We start from the raw sequence: 23,216 nt of genomic DNA on the forward strand, positions 1-23,216 counted from the left end.
CTTAAAGAGGAAATTGTAGTTATATATCAATAGTTTACTGTAGAAACAGCAGTAATTATAATTATTGATCATAACAGTAATAATCATAGCCAACATTATTAAAAAGGGAAATATCGGCTAAAGGAGATGAAAGAGACACAGCTACAGTATAACAAAGTGATTGATTTTATAAATAAATATTTAAAGTTGAGAAGTGAAATAAAGGCTGGCAAATAAAGCAGATACAGTAGGGAACATTATGTATTCTGCGGGTAGTGCAAATGTATGGAACCACATTGGCAGTGTCATGTACAGTGTGAAAATAAACAAAGTGATTTACATACATGATTGATGTATAAACATATGTACAGGTAAAAGAAATGTAACCTTTACATGCTTTATATTTATGGAGGAAGTAATAATGAAGCTGTAAGGGCAATGTATACACATGTGAAAATGAGGACATACTGTGAAGAATCATGCACACCTGTAAAGTCATTCCAATAACAGTAATAAGTCTGGAAATAATCATGTTGCGAATGGTAGAAAATGTGACTATTCATACATGTTGTACCTGACACCTATACAGTACTGTCACTTAGACCAGCATATTAACAAAAGAGTATGCTGCTATCCATGCTTACAATTGTTTAACTATAACAAATATGAGATAAACATAGTTGCAAAATAAGGGGCAATGTCATGCAATATATACTAAAGTGTACATAAATCAAAGGAACACACGGGTGTAGTCACTCCCTTAACAATTGGGTTGTGCGTGTAGGAATGTCAGTATATCCCTATGCATATGATGCACGTATGTGTGATAGAAGGATCACAATTGTCAAAAGGATAGGTAGCCCCCCATAAAAAAACATACATGCCAGCAGTATTGTATAATGACATCAGCTATAGGGGAAATATATCACCTGCCATTTTAAAATTATTTCAGTATAATGCATTTGTGTAAGTGAAATCAATCATATTATGTGTATCCTTCCTGCTGTAACTGCCACACAATGCACATTGAAATACAAAAGTGTATAAAACTATACCTCTGAATGCAATATGACATCATGTTGTATATCACATTTTGCCCTGAAGTTACTCTTGTTGAACACATTAGTAATAACTGTATGACAAGACACTAACATGTGAAACATTAACATATATTAAGTGAACATTTAAAATTTACATTTCATGAACAACAACTATACACTGGCCTGTAGCAATTGTTATTATCCTTAGTGCATAGGTTACTAACTCCATGACGTGAACTTTGGCAAAGCCAGTCTTCTAGAGGCTAGCTGTATTAAGTTTTGACATACAAGGAAATGACAAGAACTATTTCATGTAACACTGATAACTTTGCTGTGCTTTGTGGCAATTGGAGAAAACATCTGCTACATCATTATACTGGGCATGCTTCTAAGGAAGTATGGTAACAAATGCATTAATATCATCTACCCTTCAGAAAACCACAAGAAAGTAACATAAAGCAGGCCCAATTACACTCTGTGACCACCTTGCAGATTGAACACATCAAGAACTGATGAATAAACAATTATTGCCTTTAATCACTGTATTATGAACAAAATAATACAAGGCATACGTAAATGTTTCCATGAAGTCATGGACTAAGTAGCATTCCTTTTGGAAAAGCAAATCACACGTGTAAGCATGCTCTGACATGCTTAATAGTTATACCTTGCCAGACTCAAACACCTGCCTGAGATCATACATCACAGAGTTGTATATCAACCACTGATGCCACAGAAATAAGCATATCTGATGTGTCATGGAACAGATACTCAAAGGCAGTACATCAGAAGTGTATTATAATGGTTATGGCTCCCCTAAAATGGAGTCTGAGGTCTCAAAAAGGATGGCCCTGTTAGCATAGCATATCACCGCTGTTAGTTTAAACAACTCCTGACTGTCTCTGTTGACTGGCAGGCATACATTACCATATTCAAACCCATGTCTCTCAAGATCAACACCATAAAAACTGTGTATTACTTGATTATACCACAGGAGACTTTAATGTAGCAAGTGACAGGCGGCATATTTCAAGTTCCATAAAAAGCAATGTTGAGAATGGTCATCTGTCCCCTATAACATCTTTTAAAGTATCAAAATGCTTTAGCCATGTTACTCTTCACACAGCTGTGAGTTAGCTATATCACCAGTTGTTGGGCAGGCCGCTCTTGTCTGTCAGTATTGTTTTGCACATACATTGGCAGATTTGAACAACTGCCTATCTATGTAACTGTACATGCTATAGAAGTCCGTATTAACTGCATGCACCACTGAAGAAGTCTTATCGCAAGGGTCACAGAATGCCTTCTTGAATGAGATAAAATCATCAATGTTTTGAAAGGTCTGTGTTAGACCTAAAAAGGATGGAAAGAGCTTGTAGGATCTCTGGATAAGAAAGTCTTCCATGTCACTACATTCATATTATGTTGGCTTGTGCTGGATTTGAACATCTGCTTATGTTAAGTGTATAATCTGTAGAACTGTGTAGTAACCACACGTACCACAGTTGAAGTCTTATTACAAGTGCAAGGCAGAACATATTTGAAAACATGGCATCACCATTGTATTGCAAGGTATATGTGTGTAACTTAAAAGTGAGTGAAAGAGTAGTGTGAGTTTTCTCCCCATATCAATATCTTGCCTGAGTGGAGGTATGTAGACCACATGTTGGATAATCCAGCCATCCCTATGACTGTAGTAACACACACTGACAATATTTAGAGAATACCAGATTTAAACACTTGCCTACCTAAGTGCAGAAGCTAGAGCGCATTGTATCAGTCTCCAGTACCTGAATGGGGGATTGTGTCAAAGTCCTTGGTTAAATCAAGATAGGCAATATGTACTGTTTTACCTTCATCCAGCGCCTTGGTGATATTCTCAAAGCAGTCCACTAGGTTTAATAAGCAAGATCTACCCTTGACAAAACCAAACTGGGTCGGGTCAAGGGTTTGAAGGTCGCCTGTGTCTTTGTGGATAAGGTGCATGATGATTTTTGCCATGGCATTGCTGATAAGGCTGGTCAGGCTTATGGGTCAATAGTTCCCAGGGTCAGTTGACAAACTCCCTTTGTGCAAGGGGATTACTGTTGCTGTTCTCCACTCTGCCTGGACAAAGCCACTTCTCAGGCTCTGGTTAAAGAGAGTGCCGAGTGGTTCCATTAGGTCTTGTTTTAGATTGTTTAGTAAGCAGCCTGGTATCTTTTATGGTCCCATAGAGGCTCATGATTTTATCCTTGGAGAGTGTTTGTATGACCTGTTCTTTGGAGATGCATGGTAGAGGACTGGTGTCAGGAATGCTTTGGGGTATGTTTGGTGGGGACAGAGGGGGATGAAGGTTATTGCTAAATCTGTCAGCTAGCAGGTTGGCAATTTCTTCAGGTTCAGTCTGAGTAGTACCATCCATCCACTTTAAGTTTGGAACACAGCTGGGCATTCACTTTTTGGTTTTGGATCTAGCTAAAGAATGCCTTATGATTGTCTTCAGCTAGAGATGCTAATTTAGACTCGTATCTAGGCTTAGAGGACTTAACAAGATACCCAGTTTGTTTGTTCAAGCTGGAGGAGATCTAGGCCATTTGTGCCCCTTGGAGTGTGGACCAACTGTACCAGGCTATTTGAATTAAAGTCAAGGAACCTTGTAGTGATCGTGTTTTTGCTCATGTAAGTCACCCAATCAATGGAGAGATAGTTGAAATCTCCCATGTCCAAGGTGTTTGGCTGTGTACTGAGTGACTGTAGCAAATCCAGGTAGGCGATGTGCTTCTCCTGGTTCATGGTAGGGACCTGTAGCTAGCGATGATTTGGGAGGCTATTTTACCTATACTTAATTGGACCTGGCATAGCTCAAGAGAGTCATACTGTTTCACCTGTCTCAAGGTGTATTTGGATTTAATGAATATGGTTACACCTCCACCTCTGGTTCTTTCACACTCGTTTTGGGGTCATAACGTGTGAAAGGCATTGTAGCCTTGAACGGCTGGGTTGCTCCCAGAATCCTTGAACCAAGTCTCAGTGACTGAACAAAAGTCAGCATCCTCCAAGGTGAGGACTGCTTCAAGGGAGTACAGTTTACTGTTTATACTCCTAGCATTAAGCTGCCTGACCTTCAATTTGTCTTTAGTGGACTTCTTTACACTGAAAGTTTTTTTTGTTTGGACATTGCTTAAAAAAGGCACTGTGGGGAGGCAAGCGTCTTTGCCAGTATCTGAAAGCCTTGAAGAGATAGGTGAAGGCCGTCTCTGGCAAAACAGATTGGACTGTCGACCGTGTCTTCCCAAGCAGACAGATATTGGATCCCCTGGAGTGACACCAGAAGCTAAGCCAATTATTGAAATCAGTCATTTTTGGTCTGTATTGTGACATCATCCTATGTGAAGGTAGAATGCTGCTTAGGGCTAGGGACATACCTGCCTGGGACACCTAATCTGAGAGTCTCTCATCATAAAGTCCAGAGAGGTACATCTCAAGTCATTCACACCAACATGTACTAAGACAAAGTCATAACGGTACTTGTTACTGAGCAACTTGAGTGCATGCGTGATTTGATGGATCCTGGAATCTGACAGGCAGCTGACCATGACCTTCTCCTTGTTCAACCTGATGAGGGGGCCTCACTGTCAAGTTGCTTGTGTCCAGAACATTAGGCTTTGAGGTGTTTTGCTGTAGGAGCTTAATTGTTGAGACACTGATATGTGTGTTATGTGTAGTGATGGATTCTGTTCGTGTTCCAGTATGTGTATATTGTTTGTGCTTGGGAGGTCACTGGTCTTTTGGTAGGCTGTTAATGAGTACCTCTGCATATTGGGTTTATGTGTCTTGACCTTATCTTGAGTAACAGGGGAGTTGTGTGTGCTGACATCCTGTTGTATGCCTTGTATATTGTTATGTGAGAGGACTGATTCTAATTTCATAGTACAGTTACATTTGTCACATGATGTGTTTGTTTGCTTTAGGAGCAAGTGGCTGTCAGTATACATGAGGCAGTTACTACATGGAGAGCTAAGGATGAAAGATTGTGTCTGCACCTCGGAATGCACAACTGAGGTGCTCGCTAGGTAGCAATGTGCAACTGTGTTGTGCACAGAGAGGCAGTAGAGTTAAGGAGGGTTCTGTAGCAGATATCAGTGGAAAATTGTGTTTCTAAGTGTCTGTGTCTGTAAACAGCAGCATTAAATCCTGCAGTGTGGTGCGTAGCTACGCACAAACATAGGGCTTAAACACAAGTGAAATTAAACTGTTTTAACACAAATTAACCAGTAGGAAAGCCCAAAACTAAGCCTTTTTCCAGCAATCCCCAACTCAGATGGGTCCTGGACTACACACTTCTTCCAGAATGGTGCAGGAGGGCCTTCTTAATGTAGGATGGCCGGTTGCAGTGCTCAAGTAATACAAAACAGCCTAGATTGAACAAATCTGAATCTAGCCTATGCTATGAAATACAGAAGTACTAGAAATTCAAAGTGCAGAAAAAGCAGTCACAGCAGTTAAAACAGCAAAAATGAAGCATCAGTTAAGCAAAATACAGTTCAAAAAAGTGCAGTGCAAGCTTAAAATATACTTATTTTTTGTTGAACATAGTGGATGCCTTTGATTTAGTTCATTGATATGTATTTCTTAGGTCTATATCATATGAGCGAATCGCACAAATTGTGAAAGCTCATAATATCGAACTTACTGGACCTCGAAATTCCTATTGTGGGGGGCTGTGCCCCCCAAACCCCCCGCTAAATATATATTCCAGCTACAAGATCGCACTGCAGTGAGGAAAGGGCAAATGTCCCATTCTTCACTGTACCACGATCTCAGAAAAAGCACTTCAAGGTCCGGTACGTTCGATATTATGAGCGTTCGCAATTTGTGCGATTCACTCATATGATATAGACCCATATTTCATTGTATGTCCATGGTAATAATTCAGAGCTTTAATGTTATTTGCTACACTGAAGAGAAAACAGACCATTAATAAATAGTTCAGCATATGCTGATGAGAAGGAAATTCGGGCAGATAATTGCATAACATATAACATTAGTAATATAATGCTAGTGGAGTATTTACCAGTGTCTGCTTTGGCTACATCCAGAAAGGTGGTGTATTAGATGACATTACTGACAACAACATAAGGAACTTTTGCAGTGTTCAAGTAGAGCCTGCACTTTTGATCATGGTTTTTATCATGTACTTTTGTGGCCAGTATGTACAGATATTTGAATGGAACTACCATAATTAGGCTTTAGTGTTAATCAACTCAGTTTCTCAGACAGGAAAGTCCCCGAGTTCAAAAATATTTGAATACACTTTCAGCTGTATCTGCAGTGTCCAGTATGGTTGCTATATTATGTAAATACAGAAGTAGTAGTCCTTAATGAAGACAAATGTGCATCTTATACTTTTTACTTATAATTTCATTTTCCTGCTGGATAAATTTTATTTTATTTTATTTATTTTACGTTTGTTGACCGGGCTAGTCTAACTGGATACATGTCCATTTTCAGTAGAGGCCCGAGGAGATAAGCTCCTTGAAAACAAAAACAAAATCTTATATACAAAAATTAATATGTACAATGTACATTGCAGGTGCAGTACAGAGATAATCAAAGAGGGCAGACATTCATAACATTGCACAAAATAAAATGCAGGTACAATACAAAAATGCAGGTTAATACATAATATAAAAAAGAAGGCAGGTTATAATATAATTATGTTAGTAAAAAAAGTTGTCACAATAATAAGTTTCCAGAAGATGCAAGTAACAGTATATAGTTGGACAAGGTTATGTTGTAATTTAAGAGCCTAGAACTTGATTAATGAGAAGAAGAGGGTAGGCAGAAGCAAGATTAGAAGAGCTAGTAGCTTAGTCAGGTTTAGTACAGGGGCACAACCAGTGTGTTTTGAGGAAGAGTTTAAGTTTGCTTTTGAAAAGTGATGTAGAGGGAAATGAGGAAAGTTCACTGGGAAGAAGGTACCAGGATCTTCCAACTTTATTAGAGAAGAGAGAGTCCCCAGCCCTGTTGTTTGACTTAGAAATATTTACAAGAAGTTTATGTGATGATCATAAGGTCTTCAGATTGGTATAGGGGATGATGAGGGTAGATAGTACAGGAGTATTGGTAGGTTGGTAAAGGGTCTTATGGGCAATGGTCAGTTGGTGGAATTTAAGCTGATTTTGTAGTTCAAGCCATCCTAGCTGCTTTAGATTATAACAGTGGTGGGTTCTCAATGGGTTTCCTGTAGCAAATCTGGCTATGTTATTGTAGGAATTTTCCATTTTGAGGTTTTTAGATAGATTTGTATATATGGGTGAGGCATAGAGGAGAGGAGAGATTAGATGAGTGTGAGCAATAGTTATTCTAGCTGCAGAAGAAAGGAAGGGTTTGATTCTGTAGGGAGAGCCGTTTTTAGAGTAGTATTGATATGGGTGTCGAAGCTGAGGTTGTTGTCTAAGGTGATACCTAGTAGTTTGGTTGTAGGATCTGGGGATATGAGAGTACTGTTACTGGATGTTACTGTGAAATCTGTTGGGGAGGACTTACGAGTAGGAGTAAAAAAGGAGGAGTTTAGTTTGCATGGTGGTCAAGTATGGCTAGGAAGTTAGAATTAAAGTATTTAACAGCTTCCTCCAGTGGGAGGTATTTTAAGGGAGACCAGTTGCATGCTTTTAGTTCGTTTTGGAAGAGATCAGGGTTAAAGTTTTTCTTGGTTCTAATTGCCCTACAAATGGTTGGAACGGGTAGATTGGTCTTATGCCTGATGATGTATGTGAGTGAATGGTCACTCACATCATCAGGGAGGGTTCCAGCTTCATAAGTCTGGGGATGATTATTTATGAGAATCCAATCTAAGGTACTTTCTTTCTTATTAGGCTTGTTTATCCTGGTAGGGGAGGCAATGGTTTGAGAAAAAACAAATAGGTTAATGTGGTTGGGTGGCTACCGCTGCAACACTTCCAAACAATGTTAAAATCACCTAAGATTATGGTTTCTTGGGGTAAGTTTTGAGATAACCAGCAAAGGATATCTTCTATGGTGGCACTGTTATTACCAGGAGGTAGATAGATACAGATAATATAAATGGATTTGAAAGTGTTAATTTGAAGTTTGGAAATAAGAATTTCAGCATTAGAGTCTTGAGGTGGTTTATAGTCATAGGTAGTAATCTGTGACCCTGATTTAAATAAGATAACAATCCCACCACCCAAAGAGTAAAGCCTTTATGAAGTGAGTGTAATTCTGCTTTCTTTGAATGGAAAGGGCCACCATAAGCAGTGTCAACAGTTGCACTGTGTTGGGAACATGCACTGGAAAGAAGTCCAGTAATAGGTGCCTATGCATCATTTCACTTATGCTTTCACTTCCAGTAAGCAGCCGCAAAGTCTCTTCCATGTCAGAAATGCCTTTAGCTGTGTTTATACGTATGTTCATAAAAAGAAACTTAATGATTGTGACAACTGTAAAGACAAAAAACAATAGTATATTTTTACTTTTTTTCTTTTAAAACAGACTGATCTGATGTTGTTAGTTTTTATTCTATCCTCAACTGTTGGGTTGAGATCTGATCTTCGGATCCAACTCAGCCGTTACTAAAGCTTATGGTAACCAATAAGCTCTCAAGCTTCTCCCTTACCTATTATGCACCAACCCCTAACATACCTCAGATCTCTTTCACAAAAGATGTGGTTGCCTTAGCTCTTGAGTTTCATTATTCAGTATTTTGGATAAGTAAAATTTTTTTCCTCATAGTTAGTCTCCTTTCTGTTGTTCCCTTACCCTTGTTGTTGTTGTTTGTCTTTTGTCTTTTTCCCGGTAAGGGGTCACCACAACGGAACTCCGGACCGTTAATAATTGGCACTAGATTTTTACGAAATGCCGAGGTGCCAGCTCGATGCCCAACCTTCAACGAAGGCACGCCCATTTACGCACGCATGTCTTTCGAAAGCTACCCAACCGTGGGGAGGACATGCAGACTCCACACAGAAGGCACTCCCAAGCCGAGAATCGAACGGGAGAACCTCTTGCTGTGAGATAACAAAGCTACCGCCGTACCACCGCTTACCCTTGTACTATTACTATTTCTTCTATTACCATTATCGGTATATTTGTCTTTTCTTTTTTCTCTACACAATAGTGTAATCTACATTACCATTGGTGGTAATTTCTACATTCCTTTTTCATTCTTTTCTCTTTCCTACAAAAAAAAAAAGTTTTCCTCTTCTTTTATTCTCTTTGTTGCCATTATTATGGCTGGCAAGGGTCCTTCGGGATTTAAAAAGTGTTCCAAGTGTGGGCATAAGTTATCTATTTCAGATGCCTGCAGTCTTTGCATATATTGCTTAGGCCCTTAACACCTTCAGAAAGACTGCACTGTCTGCTGTAACTTTAATCCATGGGCATTGGTAGATAGAAAAATAAATGAATATTAAAAGTTTTGTTGCCCTCTTCCTTCTCAGAGGCTATCACAGGGGCTCATTCCTCCAAGTAGAAGACTAAGGAGTCAAAATCTCTTGCTCTGTCAACTTCCTCAGCTCTGTCCTCTGAGCCTTCTGGGAAGAGATCCAAATTAGATTCGAGGAGGCCTCATACCTCTTCCTCCCCAGATCCAAAAAGAAAGAGATTTTCAGATTCTACACCCTTGGATCTGACTAATAAACTGTTGGATCTGACTGTTCAAGATACTGTACCATTGACAGGACTTAGTATTCCCCATCAGTTGATCTGGTGCCATCTAGGCTGCCTTCCCTCTTTCCTAGAGAGGCACCATACAAAATCTCATTTCCTGGCTTCATCTCGATCATCTAGGAGTTTAACCAAAGAAGATATGGATCAGATGATGAGAAAGTTTCTTTCGGCACAGATCCAAATGGGTGTGTTGTCGGCAGCTACCAGTTTGGGTCAAGCAGCCCGTCCATCTCACACTTCTTCTCTGATTCCTTTATTGCTTCAGAGTCCTTGGATCTGGGTCTTCTGGGTCCATCAGGATTGAATCTGAGGATAACTTTATCTTCACATTTGAAGCTGACTCTCAGTACCCCTGCTCCAATTTTCTCAGAACTGGAGCCTTTGTGCCAGATCTGAGGCATTGGAGTCGACTCCAAGGGTTTTGGAGCCATCTCTGCACATTAGTACTTTAGCACTGGATAGCTCAGCTCCAACGTCCTCCTTGGGGAGACTGCTTTTGTGGTGGGAGGAGGCAGCAGTCCAGAAGACTGCCTTCTCAGCTCTAAGGTCTTCTTTCTGTCAGGGGTGGTCAGCCTTCAAGGTTATGAAGAGGGTTTTCTCTGCTTCGATAGGACTGATGGATCCAAACCTCTCGGATTTTTAATCCACCTCCCAGATGTCTCTGCGCTTAGAGCCTCATCATTTGATGCCACAGGGGCAGCCAGATTGAGACCTCCAGACTACCCAGCAGGGCATTATAGTCTCTTCCGACACCTCCCTGGAACACCCTGTTGAGGAGGTCCTTAGGAAGAGAAAGTGTAAGAGAAGGCACTTATTCTATCTGCAAGAGTCAGTTACTGAGGATATAGACTTCGATAAGGGTCCCGACGATCACCTCCAGAAGACGTCTCATTTGGAGACATTCTTGAGATCCTGAAACAGAGGTGGTTGGACTCTCAGCAATCCTTCACCTGAGGAGTCAGTATTTCTGGAGGCGTTTGGAGTGGGCCCATCTACCTCCTGGGTTACTCCACCTGCCGACAAGCTCATTGATTTGGTATTTCGGTGAGCATGGAAGGAGCTTGACACAGTTGAACCAATACCCAAAAGGCCAGATAGGATTCTAGCTCCACCTTTGGGAAAGGAAATTTGGGCTAAAGGGGTGCCCATGGATGCCATCGTCATTTGGGCTAAAGGGGTGCCCATGGATGCCATCGTCGTGACGGCAGCCACCAAGAAGGATCTTGCCGAGCAGAGTTCCTCTGTTCATCCAACTAACAGGGAGTCTAGGGTGAAGGACAGGTTTGGGAAGCATGTCTTTGCTTCAGTGACCTGTGTCCTTAGGTCACTACTATTTGGCACATTTTACAAGGTTGCAAAGGGATTTGATCAAAGAACTTTCAGCCTCCCTTTCAGGAACCATTTCTGCAGAGACCCAATCTTCTGTGACTTCTCAGTTGCCCACTCTTCAGTCTGTTTTAAATTCATCCATGAAGCTTGTTTTGCATGCAGCCGAAGGCCCCTCAAGAGCTGTGGGTTCAGGCATTTCCATCAGGAGGCATGCCTGGATGCACTTATGTGATTTTGTGGAGACCTTCACGTCCTTGTTCATCAATGCTCCCTTTGACAGCACTTCCTTGTTTGGCCCCAAAGTGAAGGACACGTTATCCAGGTGTGAGAAGGATGGAAAGACCCTCTATGCAGTGGGCATACATTTTTTAACCACTCAAAGATCCTTTTTGAGGAATCAGTGAGGTGGTCAGAAGATGTGGTTCAGGAAGTCCCACTGTCCTTTCCAGGACATACATGGAGAAAGTTACTCTAGGGTAGAGGGGGGATCTCAAATTGACAAAGATGCTCCTGTGACAGAGGAGGCCCACAAAAAACAAGGGACCAGAGATTCTCCTGAAAGGAGGCAAGATTGTCGACCTCTAGAGGCAATCAGGGGTCAACTATCCCTGCACCACAGAACCTGGCTAGAAATAACAAAAGATACTTGGATGCAGGAGATTATTTCCAGAGGTTATATAATACTCTTTTCCCTTCCACCTCCAACCCCCATAAAGAATTCCTGATGTTCCACCCAGTCAAAGCAAAGAAGCAACAATTCAAATACAAAAGGTGATAGAAAAATGCATCATCCAAGAGGTCCCACTAGACCAGATAGATTCTGGAAATTACTAAAGATTCTTTTTAGTGCCAAAAAAAACAGGGGACTGGAAACCAATTTGGATCTCAGCAACATGAACAAGTCACTTTGACGCACAAAGTTTTGAATGGTCATGGTTCAGTCCATTCTCGCTCTTCTGGGTAAGGACAACTGAATGTGCTCAATAGACCATCAGGATGTGTACTATCTAATAAAGAACAGACAATACACAAGGTATTTACTCTTCTGGCTGGGAGCCAGTCTCTACCAGTTCAGAGCTCTTTCCTTTGGCCTCATCACAGCCCCCAGGGTGTTCACCAAATGTATGGCAGTAGTTGTGGCTCTCTTGAGACTGCAGGGATTCTGAGTATTTCCATATCTAGGCGACTGGCTCATTACCACCCTGACCAGGTATCTGTTGATAAGGGCAAGGAATCAGCTCCTCTAAATTTGCTGTCATCTGGGGATAACCATAAATTACAAGTCTCATCTACAACCAACTCAGAATTTGGAATTCATAGGAGCACTTTCCAACACAAAGTCAATGATAGCTTCACTTCCTCTCAAAGGAGTCCGGGCTATCAGATTACAGGTAAGAAAAATAATCTGCAGTACCAAGATTTCAACCTGTTTGGTCCTACAAGCCCTAGGATCAATGTCAGCAGCAGTAACCGGAGTACCTTTAGCCAGATTCCACATGAGGATTTTTCAACAGATGTTAGCAGCACTGTGGTCTATTCTTTGTCTACCCATGTCAGCTCAAGTAAAAATCACTCAGGCATGCAAGAGGGATCTCGGGTGGTGGATTCAATCAGATCAGGTTCTACAAGGCCATCCATTTATCCATCCTCAACCCAAGGCCATAGTGACCATGGATGCTTCCCAGTTGGGGTAGGGGGGGCACTTTCAGGGGAAAACAGTCCAAGGCACTTGATCCCCCAAAGAGACCAACTTCCATATAAATGTCCTAGAGATGAAAGCAGTGCGCTTAGGGTTGCAGGCCTTCCAGAAAGCTTTACCTTCCGGGACAGTTGCTGTTCAAACAGGCAATATGTCAGCAGTTTGATATATTAACAACTAAGGAAGGACCAAATCATACCCCTTGTGTCGAGAAGCCAGAGTGTGGCAGTGAGTGATCTCATCCAACCACTTTGTCATAGCAGTGCACATTCTGGACAAGTCCAGTGTGACAGCAGACGAGTTGAGCAGGTATGTTCTCCTATCTCACGAATGGTCTCTCAACAAGAAAGTGACACAAATGATATTTTGTCATTGGGACCAGCCTTGCTGTGATATTTTTGCTTCTCCCCTGAACAACAAATGTGCAGATAATTTGTCCTACTCCCCCACAAGGGGAATCATCAAGGGATGCTCTACTTCACGATTGGCCTCCTGGTCTGCTTTATGCCTACCCGCCAGTTCCATTAATTCCAAAATGTCTGCAGAAAGCTGCAGATTGAAGAGCAAAGTCATCTGCAAAGTTATCCTCATTGCACCTTACTGGCCTCAACAGGTTTAGTTCCCCTTCCTTTGGTCTCCCCTACTTTACCACCCTTGGATTCTGGATCTGAATCCAGACCTCTAGTCCCACCTGACAGCCATGATACATCCAGACATCTCAAACCTCAGGCGCACAGCCTGGTTTCTCCAATTCTGTTAATAGCCAGACAGCTGATGCTCTCTTTCCCTGTCCGCCATATCCTTTTATCTTCCCATAAACCCTCAACACGGAAACTCTATTCAAGTAAATGGAAAAGATTTAGTTGCTGGGTACAACATCATATTGATCGTTTATCAGCTCAGATACATAGGAAACTTGAATTTTTAGCTTTACTTTTTGAAGAAGGAGCTAGTTCTTCTACCATAAAGGTCCATTTAGCAGCAATATCTAATTTTCATATTGAATTTGAAGGCTCTTAAGTAGCCTCTGCTAAACTGTGGAAAGCATTCTTGAGAGGCACTCTCCTTTTGAGACCACCGTTTAAAGACCCTACTCCACCATGGATTCTGAACCTGGTACTGCAATCATTAATACATTACCCCTTTGAACCAGCAGCTGAATCTGACCTTAAGTCACTTACTTGGAAAACTGTATTTTTAGTAGCCATTATCTCAACTAGAAGAATTTCAAAAATTTAAGTCTTGTCTTCAAAACCTCCCTATTTGATTTTTCATAAGATAGAGTTACACTACGAACAAATGCTTCTTTCCTTCCCAAGGTGGTGTCAGACTCCAGTATCAGTCAGTCCATTAATTTGTCAGTATTAGATGCAGAAGTAACTTTAGCCAGGTGGCTAACTGATCATATTAACTTCTGGAAGGCTTTGTTGCTGAGGCGCTAAAGTACTTGTATTAAAACTTTTATACTTCTTTCGTGTATGTTTTTTTTCACTGGGGGTAGTTTTTATTTGCTACTTTTTGGAAGTATTTTTTAGTAACTGATTATATTTATTTTATCTGTAACAAATTGGGTCTTACCTTAACAAAACCTGTCAAAGCCCATTCAGCTAGGTCCATGGCATCTTCTTCAGTCTTTCTATCCAGACCTTCCATGGATGACATATGTGCAGCAGCAACTTGGGCCATTCCTCATACCTTTATTACCCATTACAAATTAGATCTGGCCTCAAGGTTTAGAGCATCATTTGGTTCAACTGTGCTCAGAAACATCCTTCCTTAGACTCCACCCGGGATTCTAGGTAGCTGGGAACTCTGTTTCAACACTTGAGGATAGAATGAAAATTGAGAACATCAGATAAAGAAGTTAAGTACTCACCATAACATTCCATCTCTGTTGTCCATTTTCATTCTTCCTCAACGTCCCGCCCACCAACCCCCATTCCTTATGTGTACAAACTTCTAGATGAGTGAGATATTATAAGGACACCACTGTCCTTTTGACTGAGCTGCTAATATAGGTTCCTCTATAGGACATGTACAGTGTTATGTATTCTTTAGTTATGTATGTTAATGCATATTACGTCCAGTAAAATCAGCAAGATCTGAGGTATGTTAGGGGTTGATGCAGTATGTATAAGGGAGAAGGTTTAGACGTTTTGGTTACCATGAGCTTTAATTATGGCCGAGTTAGATCCGAGGATCGGATTCTAACCCAACAGTTGAGAAAGAATGAAAATCAACAACAAAGGTGGAACATTATGGTGAGTACATAATTTCTTTTTTTCTGTGTAAAATATGCTTGGCTGCTTCACATGATAAAATGTCATAGATATGTGAAAAGACCTTTATAAAATATGCATTAATGTATTCTGAAATTTTTTTCCCTTTAGGATCGAGACTTCCTTGAAGATGAACAATTCTTTCTAGAAACACTAAAAAAGGCACCATACAATATACAGACGACATGACAGGAAACAGGATACCAAGTTCTTCAATATATTTGTAATTGTGGTTGGTGTTTTGTTGTCCATAATCTAGTCTTTCTTTATGGAAAGGCTACTCATTAAAATTCATACATAAGCATAAATATGTAGATTGTTAGGCTATAAGATTTCACTGGGCTACAGAATGTACAATTCCAGTTGACCTGGACGTTTTATTCCAAAGCATTTTTTTAACTAAGAAGGTGCTTGTCTTCCACAGTTCACCAGACAGTCTTGGTCAAAGTGAGCCATTCCTAGTGTATTCCTGATTGTCATAAAATGTTTACATTTTTTATATTTTTACAAATAAATATGGATTTTATATACCTTCATAACCATTTAAAAAGCAATAAAGCTGACAGTCATTATCCAGTGATGTGTGTGTCATCTTAAACATAATATAAAGTATGTGTATACTCACACGGAACTGTATGTGCATGTAAGTATGGATTTTGGAGGGACAGACACCACTGCAGAGATGCTGTGCAGGAGAACCAGCTGGTGAAGCATAAAAATGTGCACAGGAGATACCATTTAATGGTATGCCATAAAATGTCAGTAAAGTTACTGATCCAGCTGTTATTTTCCACTTCAATATTCCATTTTGTAAAAGAGAGGGTCTTTAAGTGATACCTCAGTGAACTTTGCTGTGATGAGACTGTCATCTGTTTTTAGCTTGCAATATTTCTATATGCTTTAATATAGCAATAACCCATGCCTGGGTGTGGGTAATGCTGGATTTACCCACGGTTGGTGTGGTTTGGTCATGAGGGCGAAGACCGAGTGGCCAAACAAAGCCAACCGTGGGTAAATCCAGCATTGCCCACACCCAGAAGTGGGTTATTGCTATTATACAATGACATTATTTAAGAAAAAAAATAATTACTTTTCTTAAATGATAGCATTGTATAATGCCTCCTTGTTGCCCTTCCGCAGCTGTCTGGTATTCTGCAGCAGTTCTGATGTACTGCGCATGTGTATGCCTATGCAGTACATCAGAGCTGTGGGAAAAAGCAACAGAGAAAGCAAGATCTCTGTTGCTTTTTACTGTTTCGCTATGTTAAATGGGTTTAACATAGCGAGACAGCTTTAAAAAAAGCAACAGAGAATCTCCGTTGCTTATTTTAAAGCTGTCTTGCTATGTTAAACCCATTTAGCATAGCGAGATAGTTTCGAAAAAAGCAACGGAGAAAGCAAGATCTCCGTTGCTTTTTACAAACTGCTTCGCTATGTTAAATGGGTTTAACATAGCGAGACAGCTTTAAAATAAGCAACGGAGATCTCCGTTGCTTTTTTTAAACCTGTCTCGCTATGTTAAAGTCCTTTAACATAGAGAGACAGTGTTTTAAAAAAGACTTATACTAATGGAAAAAGTCCGGGCAACTGGACCTTTTTCCATTAGTATAAATCGATTTACAACGTGCACACTGACCAATCAGCGTGCACGTTTTGGAATATTAATGGGGGGGGGGGTCATGGTATAATTTGTATTAATTTGCCACTGAAGCAAAAAAATGCATGCACACATTCGCAGTTGCGTGCGCACACACACACACACACACACACACACACACACACACACACACACACACACACACACACACACACACACACACACACACGTATCCGTGAAGGTATAAATGCATATTTATATATTTATGGAGAATTAAAATATGGGTTCAGTCAGCAAGAGGGCTACATTTATTTTGAAATTGTAAATACATTGTTTGTATTGAAGGTGCTCCATATATAAGGAACAATATATTTATTTGATGCTTCACAACACATTGTGGACATCCAAGTGTTCTCTCAGTAGGCTGGCATTTGAGAAAGCAGCAATAATATGCATCCTTCTGAAGTCCATCCTTCCAGCCATCCAGCCATTTTTTAAACTGCTTGTTCTGGTGAGGGTCATGGTAGTAGCAAGTGGGTCGGCATAGCCCAGAATTACCCATCCCAGTTAATGACTTCCAGCAAATTCTATGAGATGCCCAGGAGTTCTCAGACAAGCTGAGATGTATATCCCACTGCATCTTCAGTCTGTCCCATGGGTTATAACTGGTGTACCTCCTGTGGTAGGCACCCAGGAGGAAGTCTCAAAAGACACCCAAACTACACAACATGGAGGAACAGTGCTGTACTCCAAGATCCTCCTGGACTGCCAAGCTCCTTGCTGTATTACAGAGCATGAGTAAGCCAAGAAACACATGTCTGTGGCTTATGTCAATAATATCATTCTCTTAGTACTCTGAGCACATGCCTTAGGTGAATACGAAGACATAGACTGAGCAGTAAATAGAGACCTTTGTCTTACGATTCAGCTGTTATTTCACTACCACAGTCCATCCAGTCCCTTGCTGTTGGAATTATCTGCTACTCAGTCTTCTGAACACTTCAGCCTTTTACCAGCTTTCACTTTATTTAGTGTTTCCTTATTATTTTAGGACAGTCTTAGGAGTGATGGCTGTAGATTTTTTAAATAATAAGGATGGTCCAGAAGTCTGAAGATTGCAGCCTTTGTAAGTTTATTTTGGCCACATGCCACCAAATTAAACTATGCATCATAGTACTTAAGAAACAACATACTTTGGAATGTAATGTTTGAGTTCTTCTTTCCTAGTTTCATCAGTGAATTCTGATGAATTTTGGTCTTCTGAGGCTCAAGATGGACAACAATGGCTCCTTCATAAATTACACTTCTGTGTTCCTAAGTTCAAGTTACCAGCTTCACTTCAAATTATCTCCAAGGTTTCATTGTTGGATTTCACAGTTTAGTAAGTTTTATCTCAACATCTATAGTAGCTAAAACACTAGACTTGGTAGAAGTGACTGTGATATTGGCCATAATTTTCTGAATCTTTGAATGCTGCATGGTGGTGTCCGCCACCATTTTACATGTAACTTTGATGCTTGGCCTAACTTTTGCTTGTCAAAGAAATGATTCTTTTTCAGTTAGCTCCCTTTATGTTTTATTTTAGCACATTTTCCTGCACCATCGGCCTTTGATACTCAATTATTCATCCTTTGCAGATGCCACTTGTCTGATCTTCATACATATTGCAGCATTCAGTGACAGGCTGGCAACAGCCTGTGTTCGCTGTTGGCTGTATTGCTACATTGACAGCTGAAAACAATGTTGGGCATTCTAGGAATACTTCTAATCATGTTATTGAAGTGAAGTTCATAAGTAGTGCATTCTTTTCCTTCTTAAGTGCTGATGTTACTGTTTTGTTAGCCTACATTTTAGCCTGTGTCACCAGGAAATTATATACTACTGTTACCATTTTCTTAATAAAGAAAGGGGAACAGTGCAGATCTACTCTCTGAACAGTTGTGCTCTCCATAGTTGTAGTCATATATTTGACTGCTGACCCCATTTTGTGTCCCAATGATCCTTGGCTCAAAACTCAGTTTGACAACCTACTAATCAAAATATAAGTAAGTCAATAAATAATGCATTTTTAGTGGCATGATGAAGTTACTTTGGTCCTATAGGTCATAGAAGAGGTTGTCTTTAGAAGATATACATGATGAAATTGCTGAAGGTTCTAGAATCTCCTTCTGAGGTGTATTCCCAGTTTTAAATGTGATATTATGGTGCCACAAGCCATTCATTGTGTGGTGATATTTCTGAAAGATAGGTCATGTATGATTGCTTTATAAAAAAAAATAAGTACCTGCAGTCATAAATAAACTCTGTAATTGCTTAATTAGAATATGAGCAAGGAGTCTAAGAAGTTAGAGGCTTTCCTTTAGTTATCTTTGGGCTTATTCCTCTATGATAAGAATAGAGCAATTAGTGGGCGCCACTGTCTGGCTCAGGAATTTTTAACAGTGACTTTACTGGACTTCCCACTTTCCATGGTTCCTGCATCATGTCTGTTCCTAGCATCTAGTGGCTAGACTATGGGAAAAGCTAGCTCCTCAGATACTTTTAGTCCAATATGAGACAGTGGTCTGCAGTGTGTCAATAATTTGAAGTTTTGGTGGTTCAAATGCTTCTGTTTGCTCATTATTCTCTTTATTTGTTGTCAAGCACATTTTATACCTGTCAGTGCAGTAAGTTGGTAGAGTACCTCAATCTTGAAAATGGCCTGTTTCTCATTATAAACATTTGCAGGTTCATAGGTATATGCTAAGCCAGCTATATGCTAACTATCGTAGGCTTAGCCAACAATGTCATTAAAGAAGAATCATTGAAGGTGAGCTAATAGTTCAGAAGATGACAGTAGAGGGGAAGAGTGAATTTAAAAACTCAAATGCTATGGAACAACTTGTTACCACTCCCACAAGAGGGGAAAACATACTGGACCTGATCATCACCAACATGGGGACTCTATGCTCCAGACCAGAAGTGTATCCCTCACTGGTAAGATCAGACCATAAACTAATCTCACTGGATATTCATATCCCGACCCCACCCCCTGCCCAGAAAACCACAGTGAAAAACTTCTCCAAAGCAAATTTCACACTTCTCAAAACCGAGGTGGAATCCTTCAAAGCCCTCGGGCCTGTGGAAAATACGGCCCAGACCACAGAATCCTTTATAAACGCATTCTATGAACACCTTCAGGAATGCATGGATCACGCAATCCCAAATAAAACAAAGACCCAATCCTCCAAAGGCAGACGTCCTGCCTGGTGGACCCCAGCCATAAACAAACTATACAATAGAAGGAGGAAGCTACTACATGATAGAGCAAAATCCCAAAAAGGGAAGGCATCTCTGATCAGTATTAGCAAAAAACTACGGGCACTCATAAAATCGTCTAAGGCCAGCTTCGAGAGAAGTATTGCACAGGACACTAAGGATAATCACAAGGCTTTCTTTATTTATGTTAGGAACCTGGGTGGGAATTCCCAGATGTGCTCAGAATTAGTCCAAAATGACAAAAAATACACCGAACCCACAGACATTGCCAGCATCCTAGCTGACAGGTTCAGTGCAAACTCCCCCCCCCTCCCTACCAAAAGGGCAAATATCTATCCCAGCAGAGTGCTGCCCCCCCCTGACATCTCAGATGCTCAGGTAAGAGCCGCCCTCTCCAAAGCAAAAAACACAGCATCAATGGGACCAGACAGTGTCCCAGGCTGCGTCCTACATGAACTCCAAGAAGAGCTAAACCCAAACATAAACTACTGTTCAATCTCAGCCTTACTACAGGATATGTACCCAAAGAGTGTTGTACAGCAACAGTGGTCCCTCTCCACAAAGGTGGTGCCTCAACGGATCCTGGAAACTATCGCCCCATAAGCCTGACTAGCTTGGTCTGCAAAGCTAGGAAAGGATCATCATGGACCTCATAAATAAAGATATTGGGGGACCTACAGAAACTGGATCCTACCCAGTTCGGCTTTGTTAAGGGCAGATCCTGCCTCTTAAACCTGGTCGATTTCTTTGAAACAGTCACCAAGGCCATTGACGAGGGGAAGGTGGTCCACACAGCCTATCTGGACCTCGCAAAAGCCTTCGATACAGTACCCCACTTGGGCATTATAGATAAGCTCAACAGCTTAAATATAAACCCCTATGTCACTAGATGGATTGCAAACTGGCTCAAGGACAGAACCCACATGGTTAGAATTGCTGGAGCCATGTCAGACTCCAAACCAGTTACAAGTGGCGTCCAACAAGGCTCAGTTCTGGGACCTCTCTTGTTCAGTATATATTTCTTGGAGATACAGGCCAACACGGAAGGACTGTGGCTGACCAAGTTCGCAGATGACTGCAAATTGGGCGCCATAATCGACTCTCCAGCTGACACAAGCATCCTCCAAAAGGGCCTCATAGAAACAGACAACTGTTGCCAGAGCCATGGCCTCAAGCTAAACACCAAAAAGTTTATAGTCATCCCCTTTGGCAAAAACAAAGTGCCCACAAATTACCACATAGGTGGTAATCCATTAAGTACAGAAGAAGTAATTAGGGACCTGGGGACCCAAGTTGATAGCAATCTCTCATTTGACAACCACGTGGCCAAAGTGGTTAGAAAAACATTTTATATAGCCCACCTAATCATGAAGGGATTCACATCTAGATCAGGGGAGGACATCGTGCCTCTTTACTCATCCCTCATCAGGCCCATAATTGAGTACAATGCCCCTTTTGGGATGTACCTTACCAGACACCTGCAGCAACTGGAAAGACCCTAAAAGTACCTCACCAAGAGGATCAAAGGGCTCAAACAGATGCCATATGCTACCCGGTTAAAGAAACTCCAGCTCTACTCAGTGGCATACCGCCTGCTCAGAGGCGATCTGTGCCTGATGTATAAAGCCATGTCCAACCCGGAATTAATGGACATGCTGCACCTCAGAAAATCCAAATCCCATCGAGCTACGCGCTCGAGCGACTTGAACCTCAGCACTGAAATAAATAGGACATGCTGGAGGGACAGATTCATAACCCAGAGGCTCCCTTCACTCTGGAATAAAATCCCAGTCCAGGTTAGGCAGAGTCCTCATTGACTCTCTTCAAGAGGAATCTTGATGAGTGGATGGGAGATCGTAGGTTTACCCCGGGTATCACTTCTGTGTCACTGTTAGACAGAGGCACAGTATACTAGCAAAATTAATTTAAAATGGGTGGCGAAAGCCAAACACACTCTGGCTAGGCTTATAAATGCCCTAGGGCAGATAGCCTAGTATGAACCTATGAACCAATATCCTTATATGTTCCCTGGCTTAAACAGTGCAGAACTACTCTTTACAAATAAAATTAATGCTCACAAAAACATGCATTTGTTGCTTTCTACATTATCTCAGATAACACCACCACCACCAGAAAAGATATCCTATTCTGGATTTCTGAAAAAATTTCCGAGGAAATTATTATACTGGTTGACCTAAATGTAGACTAGCTATTACTGTAGACCCCCTCCAAATATCATAAACCTATACACGTAGCTTCATATAACTTGGGTACAACAATCCTTAAAGAAAGTATCTATTCTTCACTGGGTACATTCACCTGTATGTTTCACATACACTGAATGACTGTCTACCAACCTGTGTAATGTGGATAAATGCATGTAGCCCAAAATAGCATCACTACAATCTACTATGCAATCTCTCAAACCCTGCTCATTAGCTGTAGGTTCATACTAGGCTAGCTGCCCTTGTGGCCATTTTAATCTTAGCTAATTTCCTTTTCAAAGTGAAAAGCAAACCTTATACCTTGTGTCTGTTAGGTAAATATCTTGACCATTACACCAATCCCCTACCCTATTCCAGGCCACCAAACATCTTATGAGACAAAGGAACAAAACCTGGAAATTATGGAGAGAAACTAAAACTTTCTTATCCTGCAACTGTTTAGAGAAATGTGTGCATACCTAAGATAAAGGCAGATATGAAATCGCCCTCCAAGACACAGACAAAATCCAGAAGTATTTTAGTCTTCTCTACACAGTCTTCTAAATCTTGGCCACATTACTACACCCAACACCAACCAGCCAAGACCAAACAGAAAGCATAGCCAACCAAATTCACTCTCACTTTATCAACACTGCAGTGGAAAATACAAGCCAGGTAACCACCAGGACTGTCAGCATATAAAACTTTTATTCAGAACATATAGCATAAGTGCTTTCACCCAAACTGTGCGTCATCAGATCCATCAATACAAGAAAACTAAAGCACTTTATATATTGAAAGCAATTAACAACAACCAATAAAAAACATTAAAACAATTACTGATGCAAACTGCGCTTCTTTAAAATTGGCTTTAAAGGTACAGCAGCATTAATACCAGGCATCTTGTCTGCCTGTAGCCTAACAATCCATTTAGTCTCAGCTATTTCTAGCCTATTGTTAAAGTCCCCACCTCTCTTATCCATACATACTATCTGTAATACTAAAAACTCAAAACTGTGTCCAGGTTGCATAGAAATATGCTTTGCCAATGCACTAAGTATATTCTTGCATCTAATGTCACCTTGATGCTGTAATATACGTTCCTTCAGCATTCTCACAGTCTTCCCTACATAAAATGAAGTGCAATTTCTGCACTTA

At 40.8% G+C, this 23,216-nt stretch overlaps 1 protein-coding gene across 3 annotated transcripts in view; it reads left to right on the top strand.

Moving 5' to 3' along the window:
- The window catches only part of FBF1 (Fas binding factor 1), a 1,798,645-nt gene extending 1,783,068 nt beyond the window's left edge, over positions 1 to 15,577 (top strand). For all 3 annotated transcript variants that reach the window (XM_044090504.1, XM_044090506.1, XM_044090505.1), the window contains one exon: positions 15,111 to 15,577. In XM_044090504.1, the coding sequence (XP_043946439.1) occupies positions 15,111 to 15,188 (78 nt within the window). In that variant the 3' untranslated portion in view covers positions 15,189 to 15,577. The remainder of the gene's footprint in view (positions 1 to 15,110) is intronic.
- Positions 15,578 to 23,216: the final 7,639 nt, after the last annotated feature.

Source organism: Protopterus annectens, chromosome 12.part0 (genome assembly GCF_019279795.1).
Source record: "Protopterus annectens isolate FY-2018-M chromosome 12.part0, PAN1.0, whole genome shotgun sequence".
NCBI classification, from domain to species: Eukaryota; Metazoa; Chordata; order Ceratodontiformes; family Protopteridae; genus Protopterus; species Protopterus annectens.